The 18,673-nt window shown below is 44.3% G+C and overlaps 1 protein-coding gene across 1 annotated transcript; it reads right to left on the bottom strand.

Annotated features, from left to right (window-relative positions):
• Nucleotides 1-2,417: 2,417 nt before the first annotated feature.
• LOC136581137 (growth hormone secretagogue receptor type 1-like) lies at nt 2,418-13,603 on the bottom strand. Its single transcript, XM_066582121.1, has 2 exons — nt 12,850-13,603; nt 2,418-2,719 (listed from the first exon to the last, which is right to left on the bottom strand). Exons 1-2 carry the CDS (start codon nt 13,601-13,603, stop codon nt 2,418-2,420), a joined length of 1,056 nt encoding a protein of 351 aa, XP_066438218.1.
• Between the last annotated feature and the right edge of the window lie 5,070 nt (nt 13,604-18,673).

The following is an 18,673-nucleotide window of genomic DNA, read 5'->3' as shown; positions in this document are numbered from 1 at the left end:
TAAATGTCAGTAGTTTGCAGATATCAGACTTTTTGCACTTCAGCACACTTAGGCCGCTTTCACACGGGCTACAAAATCATGCGATTTTTCTGGCGATGCAACAGCGCTACAAAACCTTTGGGAAACCCATGCTTTTCATTGGGGTCCTTCACATTAGCGATGTTTTGTCTGCTGCTATACTGCGAGAACAAAACAATGGCGGCATGCCCTTTCTTTCTGCGATGTGCTATTTTTTTTTATCTCCCATGTTTCTCTATGGAGCCTGCTTGTTTATATCATCGCACGAACTTGCGATTTTCTTGCAATGCGATTTTCAACAGAAACCCCTATTGACTTTTGTGATTAAAGATTGCGCAATTTTATCGCATGCGGCAGCGATGTGATGCGAGATTATTTCCCAAGAAAAAAAGTATCGCTGATGCTAGAAAATCGCGGGAGCGCAGCTGTGATATCGCAGTCGCCCGTGTGAATGAGGCCTTACAATGTTTGTGTATTGTATAGATGCAAATAAGAGACTCACGAAGGTTGAGATAGAATCTATTTCACATGTTCAGAGCGTCAGTCTTCATGCAGTACATGACAATGCTGTAGTAGGGCTTGGACCCCTATACAGTAATATACACAAACCCTGGGAAAACCCATGAATAATACTAATGATAATACTCTACATATAAAGTTATGCAACGGCCATTTGTTTCCAGGTAATTTTATTTTTTTTTTACCAGTCAGTGACCTTCCGTCCAGCCTATCTGTGGCTAGGTTTCTCGAGACCAATGCTCCACTACTGGTCCTTTTACACGGGAGGAGCTGTCAACCAAACGCTCCCCGACACCTCGTCCCGGTGATGCTCGCTCCTGTGCTGTTACATAGGAGTATCGCTGGCATCACTCACAGGAGGGTCGGGGAGCGTCCTCCCCTGTCCGCCTCTATTCACAGTAAGCAGACACTTGTTCAGAAGTGGCCGACTGCGGTTTACACTGAATGACACATCCAGTTTTCTGCAATTCTCGTTCAGTCACTGTATGCGTTTTTGCGTGGGATGATTATCGTCCAAACTACTACAGGAGTGCGGGAACCTGTACGATAATCATCGCATGTAAAAGGGTATTAGCATTTTAATGAGATTACTTTGCAGGTAACATCGTCGTCTTACTGCAGCAGTAAACCGTGTCCTCTCCATTAGAGATGAGCGAACGTACTCTTTTCGGGTGTTTTTGCACTCGAGCACCGCTTTTTCCGAGTAACTGACTACTCGGACGAAAAGATTCGGGGGGCGGCGTGGTGGAGCGGAGGGTAGCAGTAGGGAACAGGGGGGAGCTCTCTCTCTCCCCCCACTCCCCTCTGCAACCCCCCGCTCACCCCCGGCGCCCCCCGAATCTTTTTGTCCGAGTAGTCAGTTACTCGGAAAAAGCAGTGCTCGAGTGCAAAAACACCTGAAACGAGTACGCTCGCGCATCTCTACTCTACATCCAAGAGGTTTCTCATTTGTGCTGATTGCTACAGAAGTTTTAACTATTTTGTACTTTTTTATTTACTTAGTAATGCAGAAAAAAAAGACATAAATAAACTTTGTTTCCATCAATATTGAGTGTACGAGATGACTCCTTTCTGATGTCAGTGTGCCTTTAAATCTAGGAACAAACTCTTTTTAATGGCAACGGAAGCTTAATGACTTATCCGCCACTTTCATTTTTCATCTTCCTTTGGCAGAGTCCAGATTAATTGTATTTTTTCCTACAGAGGATAATAATGGTGAAGGCGACAATGAAGAGGTTATAAAGCAGATCCTAAGGCCAATTTCACAGGAGCATAAGGCATAAATCCTGCCCTGACCATGGATCTGATTAGCTCAGCTAACAACATCCTAGGTCCACCGGATGTTGCTTGAGTGATTAGAACCATGTTCGAGCTAGGATTTCCAAAGTAATGTAGGCATAGAAATGCACCAGAGTTACCAGCTTGTGTAAAATGGCCCTAAATCAATGTAGAATAGCTATTAACAGTTCTTCATCAACACTTGGTAACTGTATCCATATACTAGCAAAAATGAGAATAATCAGTTTCTAAGAAGTTCACAACCAATATGGCTGCAGATCCTTCTGTCAGTTGCAAATATGGCCACCATGGCCAAACAAAACCATGCCAATATCTCTGCCGGTAGAGGAAACCATGTTTTTCTATCTAAGGATCCATGTACAAGGGTAAGGTCGTGTGAATGGACCCTGTATGGCAGTTCATAGCCGCTCTGTTCTCATTGCATCAAGGTATGGCTAAAAGTTCAAGCGTATAAATGGGTCCTGGTTTTCCAATTCCTAGAATGGTAGAGTTGGAAGGGACCTCCATGGCCATCGGATCCGACCCCCTACTCAATTACTTTACAATTACAGCATTACTTCCCTTTATTGGATGAACTTGTGCTACATGAAAGAAGTAATCTTTGTCCCTTCCAGAGATGACTGCTCACTTCTTTGCATGTTCCTGGATTGCTGATCTTCCCTCGGACTGAGGATTTTCCTCATGGCAGCCCTGTATTTTTGTGACATAATGTTGTACAGCATGGGGTTAATGGAGGCACTCAGGTAAAACAGAACCATAGAGATGAGGTTGAAGTACTGTGAGAGGTGATAAAGCCTTTCTTTTTCTAGTCCACCCCAGGCAAACAAGATCCGGCCAATATGGAAGGGCAACCAGCACAGCACAAAGGAGAGCACCACGACAGCTGGAAAACACAAAGCGGTTATATACGTCTGTGATATGGAAATATTGCTGCCATAATAATAACTGTATAACTGATAATGGTTATTTTCTCCACAGCTATTTCTTTAACCCCTTCCCGCCACAGGGCGTAACTGTATGTCCTGACAGGGAGGTACTTAGCGCAACAGGGCGTACAGTTACAGAAGTCCTGCAATGTCTTATCATAGCAATCAGAGCTGGTACTCCACAGGGTCATAAAATGTGTAAAAAAAAAAAAAGATAAAAATAATGTATGGTATCGCCGTATCCGTAACGACGCGTACAATAAGTTGAAAACAAAGGTTTGGTACCGTGTTAGCCAGTAGAGCAAAGTGTGATTGTTCCTAGCAAGAGAAACCAAGTAATCTTGTAGATATGATACCTTTTAATGGCTAACAAAAATACATGCTGTAATAGCAAACTTGCGAACCTCTTGGGCTCTTCGTCAGGCTAAAATGGAATAGATCTGAAGAGGCATGAATATTTATACACACTTATAACATACATACTTAGGACAAGGCACAGATATGGATGGGATTGGTTTGCACTTAAAGGGCTCCCACACACTTGCGATTGTGTTTTTTGTTAACGTGATTGTCAATAAGACTTTCTAATGTTAAAAACGCAACGCAATGCACTAAAAACGCAGTTGCGTGCGCTGCATTGCGTTTTTTTACACTAGAAAGTCCCATTGACAATCGCGTTAACAAAAAACGCAATTGCAAGTGTGTGGGAGCCCAAAAGGAATACTGCAACAGAAAGCAAACTTTTTTGACTAGATACTGATAAGGGAGTTACAGTTTTATGGTCTCTGAATTACTGTTGGGGGGTTTGTAAGGCCAGGAATGCTGCAAGAGGTACACAAACATTTTTAACTAGACACTGATAAGGGAGTGAAAGTTTATGGTCCCTGAATTACTGTTTATGGGCGTCGTTATCTGTGCAATAAATATCTCACACTTCCCATTCACGCATAAATCCTGGGGAACAATTTAACCCAGTATTCAGCGGGTCAAAGGTTGTTATCAATTTATATTCCCAAATTCTTCTGTGGTTTTGTGACTTGAAACCACCCTTCAATATTAAAGGGGTTGTCCCGCGCCGAAACGCACAGCGCACAGCGCTTACCTTAATCCCCGCGCTCCGGTGACTTCTTACTTACCGGTTGAAGATGGCCGCCGGGATCTTCTCCCTCGGTGGACCGCAGGGCTTCTGTGCGGTCCATTGCCGATTCCAGCCTCCTGATTGGCTGGAATCGGCACGTGATGGGGCGGAGCTACAAGGAGCCGCTCTCCGGCACGAGTGGCCTCATTCAGAAAAGCAGAAGACCGGACTGCGCAAGCGCGTCTAATCTGGCGATTAGACGCTGAAAATTAGACGGCACCATGGAGACGGGGGTGCCAGCAACGGAGCAGGTAAGTGAATAACTTCTGATAACTTCTGTATGGCTCATAATTAAAGCACAATGTACATTACAAAGTGCATTAATATGGCCATACAGAAGTGTATAGACCCACTTGCTTTCGCGGGACAACCCCTTTAAAACTCTCATATCTCCTATGTCATGTCCATGGTTAGAAAAGTGCTTGGCCACTTCTCTCTTTCTGTTATTAATCGTGTGGCGATGGGATCTCATTCCCGCTTTCAGTTTTTGCCGTTTCCCCAACATAAAGGCCCGCAACAGGACATTTACTGCACCGGATCATGTAAATGTCCCCGGGATCTTATACTACTGCTGTATGTTGGGGATCCGTATCCTGTCCGCAGTCAGTACATGTGAGCAGGTCTTGCAGCCCCTGACATTACAGGGATAAATTCCTTTTTGTGTGTCAGAGGGCAATGCACTCCTGATTATAAAGTTCCTCAAATTTGGAAGTTGCCTGTAACACAGGAGGTGAGGGTCCGGAAATATGGTTTTCAGATGGTCATACTTGTGTAGGGTATGGTGGAGTTTCTTTGCAGTCTTCCTTAGCACCTCTAGCTGTGGATTTGTAGGTCACTACTAGAGGTACACGAGTGTTTCTTTCCTTCTCTGTGTATCGGACTAGTTAATTCCTGGGTATCCTGGTGACTTTGTTCATTTGGTCATCCATTGAGGTGGGATGGTAGCCCTGATTTAAAAATGTTTTTTTGAGATTGTGTAAATGTTGGGTTGGAGCAAATCTGGTTATATCTGATGGCCTGGCTGTAGACAATGGACTTTTTGCTGTGCTTAGGATCGTAACTGTCCCATCTGAGGTATGCAGGCCGATCAATCGGTTTTCGGTATAGGGATGTCTGTATTGAGTTGTTTGAAATCTTTATGGTGGTGTCCAAAAAGTTGATTTCTGTATGCGAGTAACTTAATATGAGGTTTATGGTGGGGTGGAATGCATTGAATCTCTCATGAAATTTTATTACTTCTTGTTCGGTGTTGGTCCAGATGATTATTTATGATGTCATCAATGTAGCGGAAGTAGGCCAATGGTTTGCTGGAGCTGGAGGCCAGAAAATCATTTTCCAGTTTTGCCATAAAGAGGTTGGCATATTTTGGTGCCATTTTACTGCCCATAGCAGTCCCAGTAAGTTGCAGGAATATCTCTTTGCCAAAGGAGAAATAATTGTATGTGAGGATGAATCTTGTGAGTTGTAACACGGATTCTGAGGCAACCCCATTGGCCTCAAGGTGTTCCTGGCAGGCGGTCAGTCCATCTTCGTGTGGGATATTGGAGTATAAGGACTCCCCATCCATAGTGGCCAGGATGGTGCTATTGGGGAGGGGACCTACGGTTGACAGTTTGTTTAGTAGGTCCATGGTGTCTTACAAGTAGCTGGTTGTGCTTCTCACCAGTGGTTTGAAGACGCCTTCCACCCATCCTGAGATTCCTTCAGTGCAGGTTCCCACACCTGAGATAATTGGCCTGCCTGGGTTGCCAGCTTTGTGTAGTTTGGGAAGCATGTAGAATGTTCCAACCTTGAGGTTCTGAAGTTTTGTGGAGCCCTCAGACAGACTTCTGATGACCCTTCTCAATTCCCTCACATATTTTTGGGTCGGGTGTTGCTCCAGTTTGGTGTAGTATCTGGTGTCCGTCAGCTGTCTGTCTGCTCATGAATACATCAGACTAAAAGAAAGGAGCATGTACCCAAAAATGGCACCAATAAAAGCGACAGTTTGCCATGCAAAAAACAAGCCCTTATACGTCGACATAAATGGAAAAATAAAAACGTTATGGCTTTTGAAAAATGGAGATTAAAATTTGCCAAAAATCATTGCGTCCTTAAAGGGGTTGTCCCGCGCCGAAATGGGTTTTTTTTTTTTCAACCCCCCCCCCCCCGTTCGGCGCGAGACAACCCCGATGCAGGGGTTAAAAAAGAACACCGGACAGCGCTTACCTGAATCCCCGCGCTCCGGTGACTTCTATACTTACCGGTGAAGATGGCCGCCGGGATCCTCTACCTCCGTGGACCGCAGCTCTTCTGTGCGGTCCATTGCCGATTCCAGCCTCCTGATTGGCTGGAATCGGCACGTGACGGGGCGGAGCTACACGGAGCTACACGGAGCCCCATAGAGAACAGGAGAAGACCTGGACTGCGCAAGCGCGTCTAATTTGGCCATTAGGCCATTTTAGATGGCGAAAATTAGACGGCAACCATGGAGACGAGGACGCCAGCAGCGGAGCAGGTAAGTGAAAAACTTTTTATAACTTCTGTATGGCTCATAATTAATGCACAATGTACATTACAAAGTGCATTAATATGGCCATACAGAAGTGTATAGACCCACTTGCTGCCGCGGGACAACCCCTTTAAGCCTAAAAAAGGCAATGTCCTTAAGGAGTTAAAGGGGGTTTCCAGGCTATGTTTATCGAGTTTAGACGCCCATTGTCAGCGCCACAACGCAGGGTACGGAGCAGAAGCATATTGCTGTGTAGTGGCCGATGCTGGTAATTGTAGACGTAGCTGCCATTAAAATCGTTGACAGCTGTGCCCGTAATTACCAGTGCCGACCACTAAACAGGTCAGAGCTATCTGCTTCCGCTCCATACCCAGTGCTGATGTAAGGAGGCACCCGAACTGCTGATCGGCAGGAGTTCTCACAGGTGGATCCCAACTGATCAACTATTGATGACCTATGCTGAGGATAGGCCATCAATAAAAATAGCCCTGAAAACCCTTTTAATTTCTTCATTGCGTCTAAAAGTGAAGGAACTGCTAATAGTCTTTAAAATGATTTACCCGTATTTCTTCTACTAAATGTTTTTAAGAATACGTGGGTGGAAGGGAGTGCCACTGAAGAGCTGGACTACAGGGTTTGTTTGTAGTCTGTTACCATGGAGACACATAGGTCTGCTAAGGAGCTGTAGGCATAAGGGCTTATTCACACATTTTCACAGTGTATTGTGTGTTCATTCCCATGACCATGCACATTTCATTTATGCAAAAAAGAAGCGGCATGTTCTATTTTCGTGTGTACTGCGCACGAATGTGGCACATATTAAACTCATTTAACCTAATTGCCTATTGAAACAGAAAAGCAAAAATAATTGGGTGCTGGATCCGTCATGTGATAGGCACAATGATGAACTCCGTTGAATGGTTCCTGTTGAGTTTTTGCCATGGTGTTCATCATCTCTAACATTTATGACTGAACCTCCCGCCTGGAGAGGTGTGAACAGAGCCTTATATGGCCACCACTAAATTTAAAGGAAACCTATAATGAGGGATATTTACAGGGGTTGTCCAGTAGCTCCAACTGTGGTATCAAAAAGAGCAGTACTTACCTGCCCTCTGCCGCGGGCATCAAGTGATACACCCCAACATCCTCCCGGTATTTGTTTTGGAAGATGTCACCAGAAGTCAACTGACCTCCACAGCATCACCATCTATTCTCCTGGCATCAGCACTCGTATCCTCGGCACCATAATGCCAGGAGCTTAGGAAAGTGACCCCACAGCCTTTGATTAACTGCAGTGGTCAAGTGACTTCCAATGACATCATCTTTCAATAGGTTCTAATGAAAACATGTCCCCTTTAAATTTTGGGTAGAAGCAGGGTTAGAACGGAGACCTAATGTGGATTCAAATCACTATTCACACCCATAGGCCGCCTGCAGATGGCCGGGTCGGATCCTGCTGTGAGAATTCTCGCGCAGGATGCGGACCCGTGCCGCTGCAGAGGCCTGCGGCTCACCCGTTCCTGGCGTCTCCGAAGCTCTGCGATGTGCCGGCTGCCGGACAGCCGGCGCATGCGCAGAGCGGAGTCGGCGGTCTTCACTGACATTTCTGTGCGGGCCTCTGCGAGACCCACACAGAAATAGAACATGCCGCGATTTGTTTTCCGCGTGTGATTTCACACGGACAAATCGCGGCCGTCTGCCTAGGATTGCGTTTTGTAATGCAGGGGGCCATAGTCACACATACAAACAGCCATTTTTTATATATTTGTCACTTTTGAAGACAGGATCCAGATAGTGATGGCACTAGTGACTGGAAACGGTTTCCGTAGCACGTCCGAGGCATCAGCCGAAGCACAAGTTATGCCACCACAAAGCGTTAAATGACAAACTCGGTTTTGCTTCATTTGTTCCTTCTGGACCTCATTCTGCATAAAATGTGATTCCACATAGTCTTCTCCAGCCTTTATCTAATGACTTGCCTCTCACTGACATTCGTGCTTCTGCCTGAGGCCATGGCGGGATGTGTTACAGATTTTTGCTATTACTAATAGACGAGGTTGTACTATAAAAAAAAGTTTCCACGAAAGAGAAATGAACAGTACCTTCTGCGAGCGCCGGCCCCACAGCTGGCATAACACACCGTGCTGTAGATGTCTTTGATCATCTGGTTACATTGTGTTCTGGACGGGACACTCTAGAAACCTACTCTATGACCTGCTGGTAGAACAAGGCTGGAAAATGCTTTTATCTTTATTTCTTTTTGTAACCGAGAAACTTCCATCATAAATATTCCCGTATTACAGCGCTGTCTGGTATGTGGGACAACTCACAGAGAATGTGGTCCAATATGACTATCGGAAGAATTATCACAGTGGATTTAGCTTTTTGGTTTTCTTTTATAAATATCTAAAAGATCAGATTTTTTAACATATTAACCCCTTAAGGCCCCGGCCCTTTTTTCCCCCTATTTTCGTTTTTTCCTCCCCCCTTTTAAAAAATCATCCATAGACCTCGCTGTATGAGGGCTTTTTTTTTCTGCGGGACGCGTTGGTACTATATAATGTATCACACAATGTACTGAAAAACTTTGTCGTCAATTATTCCTCGAGAGCTGCCTGTGATTGGCTGAGCACGTCAGCCAATCACAAACAGCTCTTTCAGCAAGTGGGGATTTTAAATCCCTGCTGCTGAAAGATCAGCACTAGAGAGTCGGGGACAGCCTAGAGAAGACGCTGCTGAGCCCGGCAGCTGAAGGGAGGTAAGTATGTTTTTTTTGTTTGTTTTTACTTGATTTTCAGGGAAGGGCCTATATTTAAAGCCCTTCCCTGAAATCAATTAGCAGCAGAATCCTCTACTGCAGCTGACATGAGTGACAGCTGCGATAGAGAATTGAAGAATTCCTCTGCTGCATCTGTCAAAGATGTGGCAGATGTAGCAGCAGGGAATTCTTTTAACTAGCGCGGATGAAGGAAACATCTGCTGCATGCGTCAGATGTGTTCTTCATCCCCACGGGGGTGACGGCAGCGGCAGAGGGGTAAGTATTTATTTTTTTAACACTAAAATGTGTCTTTTTCAGGGAAGGGCTTTTATGTAAAGTCCTTCCCTGAAAAATAATTTAGGGGTCCCAGGAGATCATTGTTTTCAATGGACCTGCCGGCAGCAGCTGCGGCTCCATTGAAAACAATGCGTGCATTCCCTATGGTGTACGCATGTCCTATCTTTGTAGGCACATGCCTGTAAAGCACGGACATGTGCACACACCATAAGGAATGCAATGTTGCAAATACAAGTGTGTTTTTGTGCATGCGTATGCACGCACAAAAACATGCTCGTGTGAGGCCACCCTGAAACATGACTATGGGCATCAATAGGGAGGGGTAGTCCACCGTACCAATCTATAAAAAAAACGTCTACTGAAAACCCCAAAATACCCACCGTAGTTATGTAACACATGACATGACATTTTGACTTCACGCTCCTATGGTTTGAAATTTAATTACTCCTTAAGAAAGCATTAGTTCTCAGTTCTAGATGCTCTACAAATGCTTCGGAATGGCTTAAGAAGCCTCCCGTTTATATTGGCTATAGAACCGTTAGCAATGAAAATCCGAAACAATCTGAATATCACAAGGATCGAAATTGCCTCAGTACAACATAAAATCAGCCTGTACACTGATGATACTCTATTGTTAATATCCTCCCCTCATATCAGTATCCCTAATTTAGTGCAGAACTGTCCAAGTTTGGGTCCATATCGGGATTAAAAATGAACTATGCCAAATTCAGAGCCTTTAACCTCACTTTACCTCCGCTTGTAGTCTTGCAACTCCAATCAAACTTCCCATTCCAATGGGTTTCGGAATCACTAGACTACCTAGGATTGGGACTTACTAATAATTACTCCACATTATACGCACAAAACTACCCCCCTCTTCTTCGGAAACTTTGACTACTCCTAGAAAGCTGGAAATGTTATGAAATATCCTGCATTGCAAGGGTGAATTCCTTGAAAATGACTTTTCTCCCTAAACCTCTCTATTTATTTAGGGCTCTTCCGGTCTCGGTTCCAAGACATATTTTAAAAATATTCCAACAGATATTGCTCTGTTTTGTATTGGAGGACTCAATCCCAAGAGTCTCACATTCTACTCTTCACAGACATAGACAGCAAGAAGGGCTAGGGGTTCCTAATATTCTAAAATACTATCAGGGGGCCCAAATAGCCCAATTAGCCCTACTTCGTTCACAAGAAAATACCCCCCTCTGGCTATCCTTAGAGGCCCCTGAATTGCACCCTCTTAAAACCCAATCTATTTTATGGACCCCTCCAGCAAATGCTTACCAATCCTATCACAAAACACGTCCTAAAATTTGGGACTCTATAAAGAACTCAGGGGGCCTGATTTCACCTCACCTGCCCCTCCTACCACTTTTGCAGAATCCCCTTTTTCCTCCTGGAAATGAAACTCTCTGGGCTTTTCGGGCTTGGACAGACAGGGGTATTACTAGAGTCTACCACTTATTCTCAAAGAAAGGAGTCACCCCATTCACTACTCTTCAGAAAAATCATCAATTACCCCCCCCCCCTCATTAATATTCAGATATCTGCAAATAAAACACTTCATGTCAACCCTTTTAAAAAACACTACCTCCCCAATATCCCTAACTCCCTTGGCAACTTTTTGTCTCAAATATCCTCACGCTAGAGCCATCATCTCAAAAATGTATTTTAAATTAGTCCACTCCTCCTACCTCACCCAACTAAGCTATGTATCTAGATGAGAGACGAAGATAGGCAATTCTCTTACTGATGACGAGTCAACCAACAAAAGCGCTCAAAATACTCTAATGTTAGAAACATCTTATAAGATATCATTCAGATGGTATCTAGTCCCCACCCGAATAGCCCATGCGCTTCCAGATTACTCGTCACATTGCTTAAGAGGCTTTCAAGTTCCTGGAGACATGATTCAGATTTGGTGGTCATGCTCCAGTCAAAAGGCTATGGATCAGAGCTCACCAATAAATTTTTTCAGTGACCGGCTGTAACATTTGAAAAAATTCTTGGGAAGCCCTACTAAATAGACGGAAACAAATATCTCTGGAAATTCACAGAGACGAATCACTTTCTTTTTTTTTAGCCACCAAACAGACCATAGCTCAATCCTGATAAGAGGGTTCTTTGAATTTTTTTGAGGTAAAAAGATTAAATTGGTAGCTCATAAATGAAAAACTAACTTCAATATTGTTAGACCACCATGAGGTTTTTCGGAGAGTCTGGAACCCATGGGTGTGCTATATTATGCCCTCTCAATACAACAGATCCTTAATTTCCTTATAAATCTTGATATGAAATATTTCTACACTACTCTGCACGATGTGTTTTGGGTGATAACCCCACGAGAGATGGGACCCCCCCCCCCCCCTCTTCTACCTTCCTCCACACTTCCGTTTCCATATAAAGATACGAAAGAGGCCCTGGCCAGGCCACTAAATATCCAGAAATCCCCTAACATGTACAAAAGTATCATTCTACCAAATAACGACTAAATGGGGATCTGTAACTTGTTAACAAACTGTTTCATTTATCAAAAACATGCCTTGTTTGGCACTTGTATTAAAAGCGGTTGTCCCGCAACAGCAAGTGCAGTTATGCACTTCTATATGGCCATATTAATGCACTTTGTAATATACATCGTGCATTAAATATTGGCCATACAGAAGTTATATACTTACCCCCTCCCAGTGTTGGCGTCCCCGTCTCCATGGCGACAAACAAACTTCTTCTCTGGTCGCAGGAACAGTCGCGCTAGCTCACAGAGGATTCTTCTCCTAGATGGTCCGGGCTCACGAGCTGTGTCCTGGCTCCTCCCCCTTCTCAGCGTCATCGCGTAGCTTCACCCCCGTCACATGGTGCCGATCAGCCAATGAGGTGGCTGGAATTGGCAGTGGAGCGCAGACAGCAGAAGAACATCCACGGTGCACTGTGGGAGAAGACCAGCGGCAGCCATCTTGGACAGAAGATTTTTTAAAGTTGCTGAACGGGGATTCAGGTAAGGGAATTTTTTTTTTTTTAATAACACATGTCAGCGGTTTTCCTTTGCAGGTACTTGGGGACTGGGCAAAAAAAAAAATTTTATCTTTCGGCGCGGGACAACCCCTTTTAGTCATACTATGATTATATTGTAATGTGATTGCTAAACACTTATGTAAACTATGCTAAACTAAACGAAAATAAAAGCTGAAAGAAGATAAGAGTTCATTTTGAAAATTAATTTTTAGTCATTGCCACCAGCCCAGGTAGACCTCCGTGATATACAGTATGCTAACCTTTTATAAATAATCTACGTTATAAAATAACCAAGTGGGAACCAGTGACAATAGATGCATATACTGGGATTAAGGGTTGTTTTGCTTCAGTTTCTTATGGTAAAACATCTTTATGGCGGTGACTTACCCAACATTTTTACCGTCTGTTTGTGTTGTTTCCCTCTATTGGCTGCATTGGGAGCCTGTATTTCATGCTTGTTCTTCCAAAGCTTCCTACACATGAGACCATAAAGTCGTGTCAGAAAAAAGACAGGGATAAAAAAATATACAGTGGAGACCCAAGTCATGGCCTCAAGAAGGCCACTCTCGGCAGTATGTTTCATGTATGTGCATTCCTTGGTCTCCTCTGGTTGAGTTCCATTAAGATGTTCTACACCGAAAAGGGACAAAATTGGTCCGGCAGTGACAAAGGCAAGGAGCCACAGGAATATGATGATGATCTTCACTCTCTTCTTAGTGATCATGATTTTGGCCTTAAAGGGGAAACAAATGGCGAGATACCTTTCTACGCTTACAGTGGTGATGTGAAGAATTGTACAGTATGTGCAGGACTCACTAAGGTAAACTAAAAACTTGCAGAAAAAGTTACCAAAAATATAGGGTCTATATTTCCAAATTCTGTACAAATCGGATGGCAGACCAAGAAAGATCAAAATGTCCGACGCTGCCATACTGGTGAGGTACATGTTAACGGTGGACCTCATGTCCTTATACCTCTTAAAGATTAAGATGGTTATCAGGTTTCCCGTCACACCCAATAGAAAGAGCAGAATGCAGATGATCGTGACCGAAACCAATATGGGAATATCAAAAAGTGCCGTCTTATCTAGAGTCTCGGTTCCATTACTTCCAGGTTCAATATCAGTTTGGTTTGCAGCCATCTTTTGATCACTATCTTGATAGAGTCCACAAAGAGTCTTTGGCGTAGGTGTCCAGTGATGGGTTCTCAGCCGCCGCTTCCATCAAAGAGGAGACAAATCAATAAAATATCCTCGACTAGAAGAACGTTTGGTCAGATATTCTCGGCAGGTCCATCTTTTCTGAACCGGCTGTCGGCTCTCGGGACGTATTTCAAGCCATTTTTTGAGGTCTGTCTTTTAAACTGTTCCTCCCTACACGACTGAGAGAGTATCTGACCTTAATTGATAGTTATGTACTTTAATGCTCAATTAGTGGATTACAAACATGCCCTTCTGTCCTTAACAGTCAATTACCCCGAGCAAAATCACATTTGTCACCATTTTTGAACAAGTCTTGATTACCCTGTAGACGAAGCATGAAAGATAAATATGCAGATTTAGTCATTTGTACCCCATTACTAAGCGAGCCTCATGCCACCAAGTTTTAGTGATACATTGCCCGTCGGTAACAGTATCGAGTCACAGTAATGTGTTACTGACACTTTACTTATTTTTCCATATATTATAATAGAAGCCTATTTTGCTCTTCCTGCCAAAGAAAATTGTGAAGTTAAAGTGAACGTCCATCTGCTAACACTATGTATGTTAGGTCAAGCATTCTGCGCTGATTGATTTCTTAACCCCTTAAGTCAGAGGTGTAACTAGAAGCTCTTGGGCCCCGATGCAAAATCTGTTACAGTCCCCCTACTTACCATGTATTGTTTATAATACTGGTGTCTTCTTATGTGATCGAGGGGCCTTTGGACCCTTTAAGGCTCCAGGGCCCGGTAGCAACTGCTACCCCTGCACCCTTTATAGCTACGCCCTTGCCTTAACCCCTTAGTGACCAAGCCTTTTTGCGCCTTAATGACCAGGCCAAATTTTGGAAATCTGACATGTGTCACTTTAACATAGAATAACTCCGTAAAGGTTTTGCATATCCAAGTGATTCTGACATTGTTTTTTCACCACATATTGTACTTCATTTAGGTGGTGAAAATACTCCGATAGAATTTGTGTATATTTATTAAAAGCGCCAAAATTGGGAAATTTTTTTTTAAAACTAATTTTTTTCACATTTTCAATTGTAATATAACAAATATGTGCAAATATACTGTACACATTTTTGATAAGATATATATTTCCATTTGTTTACTTTATTCAGGAGCACATTTGAAAAGCTTTTATTTTTTTAACCATTTAGGAGACGTACAAATTTAACATTGATTATCAACATTTTGAGGAACACTTTGTTTTCCTGCACCAAGCCAATATTGTAAAGGCTCATAGGTGTCCGAATGATCGATACCCCCACAAATGACCCCATTTTAAAAACGACACCCCTTAATGTATTCACTGAGGGGGTCAGGAGGATTTTGAATCCACGTTTATTTTTTCAGGAGTTAGGGCTCATGTCCACGGGGAAAATAGGATTTAGGATCCGCAGCGGATTTCCTGCATGCGGATCCGCACCCCATAGGGATGCATTGACCACCCGCGGGTACATAAATACCCGCGGATCGTCAATAAAAGTGATTTAAAAAAAAATGGAGCATGAAAAAATCTGGACCATGCTCCATTTTCATGCGGGTCTCCCGCGGGGACGGCTCCCGCGGGCTTCTATTGAAGCCTATGGAAGGCGTCCGGATCCGCGGGAGACCTAAAATAGGAATTTAAAGCATTTACTCACCCGCAGCGGACCGCGAAGCTCTTCTCTTCCTCACGGCCGCATCTCCCTTGCTTCGGCTCGGCGGATGTGCCCGGCGCATGCGCGCGGCACGTCGACGACGTGCCGGCGACGTGCCGCCGGCGTCAGGAATTCATCCGCCGGCCGAAAATGAAGATCCGGCCGTGAGGAACAGCTGATCTTCGTCGCCCGCGCCGGATAGGTAAATGCCTTTAAATTGCTATTTTCGGCGCTCATGTCCGCGGGGCAGGAGGGACCCGCTGCAGATTCTCCATGGAGAATCTGCAGCGGATCTGATTTTCCCCGTGGACATGAGGCCTAAATGAAATTAAGAGGAGAAAAAATGAAATTGCATATTTTTGCAAATATGTCATTTTAGAGGCAGTTTTTTTTTCTATAGTGCACATAAAATGAGGATTTACACCCCAAAATCGATACCCCCGTCTGTCCTGAGTTCAGAAAATACCCATTGTGGCCCTAATATTATGTTTCTATGCACAACAGGGCCCAAACTGAAAGGAGCAGCCGGTGGCTTTCAGAACAGAGATTTTGCTTGAAGGTGTCCTATTGCCTAATTGTAGACCCCTTGAGCGGCCAAAACAATATAGAACCCCCACAAATGACCCCATTTTGAAAACTAGACCCCTTAACGAAGTCATCTAGGGGTGTACTGCGTATTTTGACCCCACGGTTTTGAATGAATCTAAGCAGAGCAGAGGGAAAAAAATATGCTTTTCATTTTTTTTGGCAATTGTGTCATTTTACAAACCTTTTTTTTTGTATAGCACACATATCAATGAAGACTTTCATCCTAAAATAGATACCCCTTTTTGTCCTGTGTTCAGAAACATACCCGTTGTGACCCTATTATCTCTTTAGGTACAACGGGGGCCCAAAATAAAAAGAGCAGCCGGTGGCTTTCAGAACAGACATTTTGCTTGAAGGTGATTTAGGCACCATAGCACTTTTGTAGAGCCCTTGAGCGGCCAAAACGACAGAGAACCCCAACAAATGACTCCATTTTGAAAACTAGACCCCTTACCGCATTCATCTAGGGGTGTACTGCGTAGTCTGACCCCACAGTATTTGAATAAATCTAAGCAAAGCAGAAGGAAAAAAATTGCGATTTTCATTTTTGGGGCAATTGCGTCATTTTAAAAACAGTTTTTTTGTACAGCGTACATAGGAATGAAAACTTGCACCCTAAAATGTATACCGCTGTTTCTCCCGTGTTCAAAAACATACCCATTGTAGCCCTAATCTTCTGTCTGTATGCACAACAGTGCCCAAACTGAAAGGAGTAGCCGGTGGCTTTCAGAAGACATTTTGCTTGAAGGTGTTTTAGGCCCCATTGCCCACTTGTAGAGCCCTTGAGCGGCCATAACGATGGAGAACCCCCACAAATGACCCCATTTTGAAAACTAGACCCCTTAACACATTCCTCTAGGGGTGTACTGTGTTGTCTGACCGCACAGTTTTTGAATGAATCTAAGCAAAGGAGAAGGAAAAAATTACGATTTTCATTTTTTTGGCAATTGTGTCATTTTAAAAACCGTTTTTTTGTACAGCACACATAGGAATGAAGATGTTCACCCCAAATTGGATCCCCCTGTTTTCCCATTTTCAAAAACATACCCATTGTGGCCCTAATATACTTACAGGACACATGGCTGGGCCTATAATGGAGGAAACACCCGTTGGATTTCAGGGCACAACTGAATACATTTCAGGTCCCTTATCCATGATGGGAGGTGAAACTTGAACTTTTTTACACTTTCTCTGATTGCCGTTATTCATCGGATAGCGGCGATCACGGGACCGAGGACCGCTCACCGAGGTCCCCGGTGACATCTCCTGCCTCCCGGCTACCTGCAGAAGGCTGATGTCTGGTTCCGGAGGACCAGATCAGCGGGAGACAGCGCGGAGGACAGGGGTGAGTATTCTCAGCTGCCTCCATGGATCCGATCCATCAGGGCAGCTGAATCTTTAACCTTTTTAAAACTTTTTTGCACTTTAATGCGATCGGCGCTATCCATTGGATAGCCCCGATCACATTGCCTGGGGGAACTCCCTGCAGCCCAGGATGACAGCTCCATGCTGTCAGCTACCTCCAGGCACTGACAGCATGGAGCTGTCACGTCCACAGCCCAAGTGGCTTTAATCCCTGCAGGAAGCATGTTTCTATGTCCTCTGGGATTAAAGCCCACTTAAGCAGGACGTAAAAACACTATGGGCTGGTCACCAAGGTGTTAAGCGTTTCAGGCCTAAAGGACTGGTCACTTTTTAGAGATTTTATGTATGTGGTAGTTTAATAGCTTTTTTTCCCCTTGGGCTACTAAAATTATTTTTGCTGCTTCCTCTGAGGTCATCAATAGTGTAGTCCTGGGAAACCCCTTCGAGGGCTCATTCACATCTTTGTCGCAGGTTCTGGAGAGAACAACACAGCCTGCTGCGCTCTTTCTTTGTTACTACAGTGGGCACCATAACAGGAACCCTGATGGACCCCATTATAGGCAATGTGGTGCGTCGAACGCTTTGGGAGTCCGACAAAGATAGGGTCTGGTGCTGCTGTTATTACCTTGTTCTGCTACTATAAGGCTGGGTTCACATGGGGCATAATTGCCGCGGAATGTTCGTGTAGACTTTCTGCACGGACATTCCGCCTGTGACTTTTTTTCCCGGGATTAGCCAGCAAAGTGGATGAGATTTGCAAAAATCTCGTCCACACACTGCGGCCGAAACGTTGCAGCCAAGTCGTGCTAAAATTGACATGCTGTGCAGAAATCAAAGCCGTCGCATGTCAATTCTTTCCCCGTTCCCGCGGCGGCTGCTCTATGGGGAGAGATAGCCGCAGCGGAATACAGGCAGCGAAGCCGCTCCAAAACCCGCGGCCTTGCATTTCTCCCGTAGAAATCTCGCTGTATTTCCGTGGGATTTCGGCCCCTTGTGAACCCAGCCTAACGGTCCGAAATAACAGGAAGTTGTAACGTGTAACACCATTATGAACAAGGCCTAAAATCCTGCACGTGTCACACGTGTACAACAGCAGACCACGTGTTGCACATCAGCCACACACAGTGCTTAGCTCCTTCTTCCCCCAGGACGTAAGCTTACGTCCTATACAACCGCGGAGGGCCTGATGGGTCGCCATAACAACCAGACAGTGGCGTTCAGGTCTGCTAGAGTCTTTGATCGCTAGTTTTAGTGATAATACAGTGCAGTACAGGGGTACTGCACTGTATTATCATTGTGATTCAGGCATCGCAGGTTCAAGTTCCCTACAGGGACATAAAAAATGAAAACGGTGAAAAACGTCCCAAAAATAGTAATTAAAAAACCTTTTTTGCACATTTCCCCTCTGATTA

Source organism: Eleutherodactylus coqui, chromosome 10 (genome assembly GCF_035609145.1).
Source record: "Eleutherodactylus coqui strain aEleCoq1 chromosome 10, aEleCoq1.hap1, whole genome shotgun sequence".
NCBI classification, from domain to species: Eukaryota; Metazoa; Chordata; class Amphibia; order Anura; family Eleutherodactylidae; genus Eleutherodactylus; species Eleutherodactylus coqui.
This window is presented reverse-complemented; position numbering and strand designations above follow the sequence as displayed.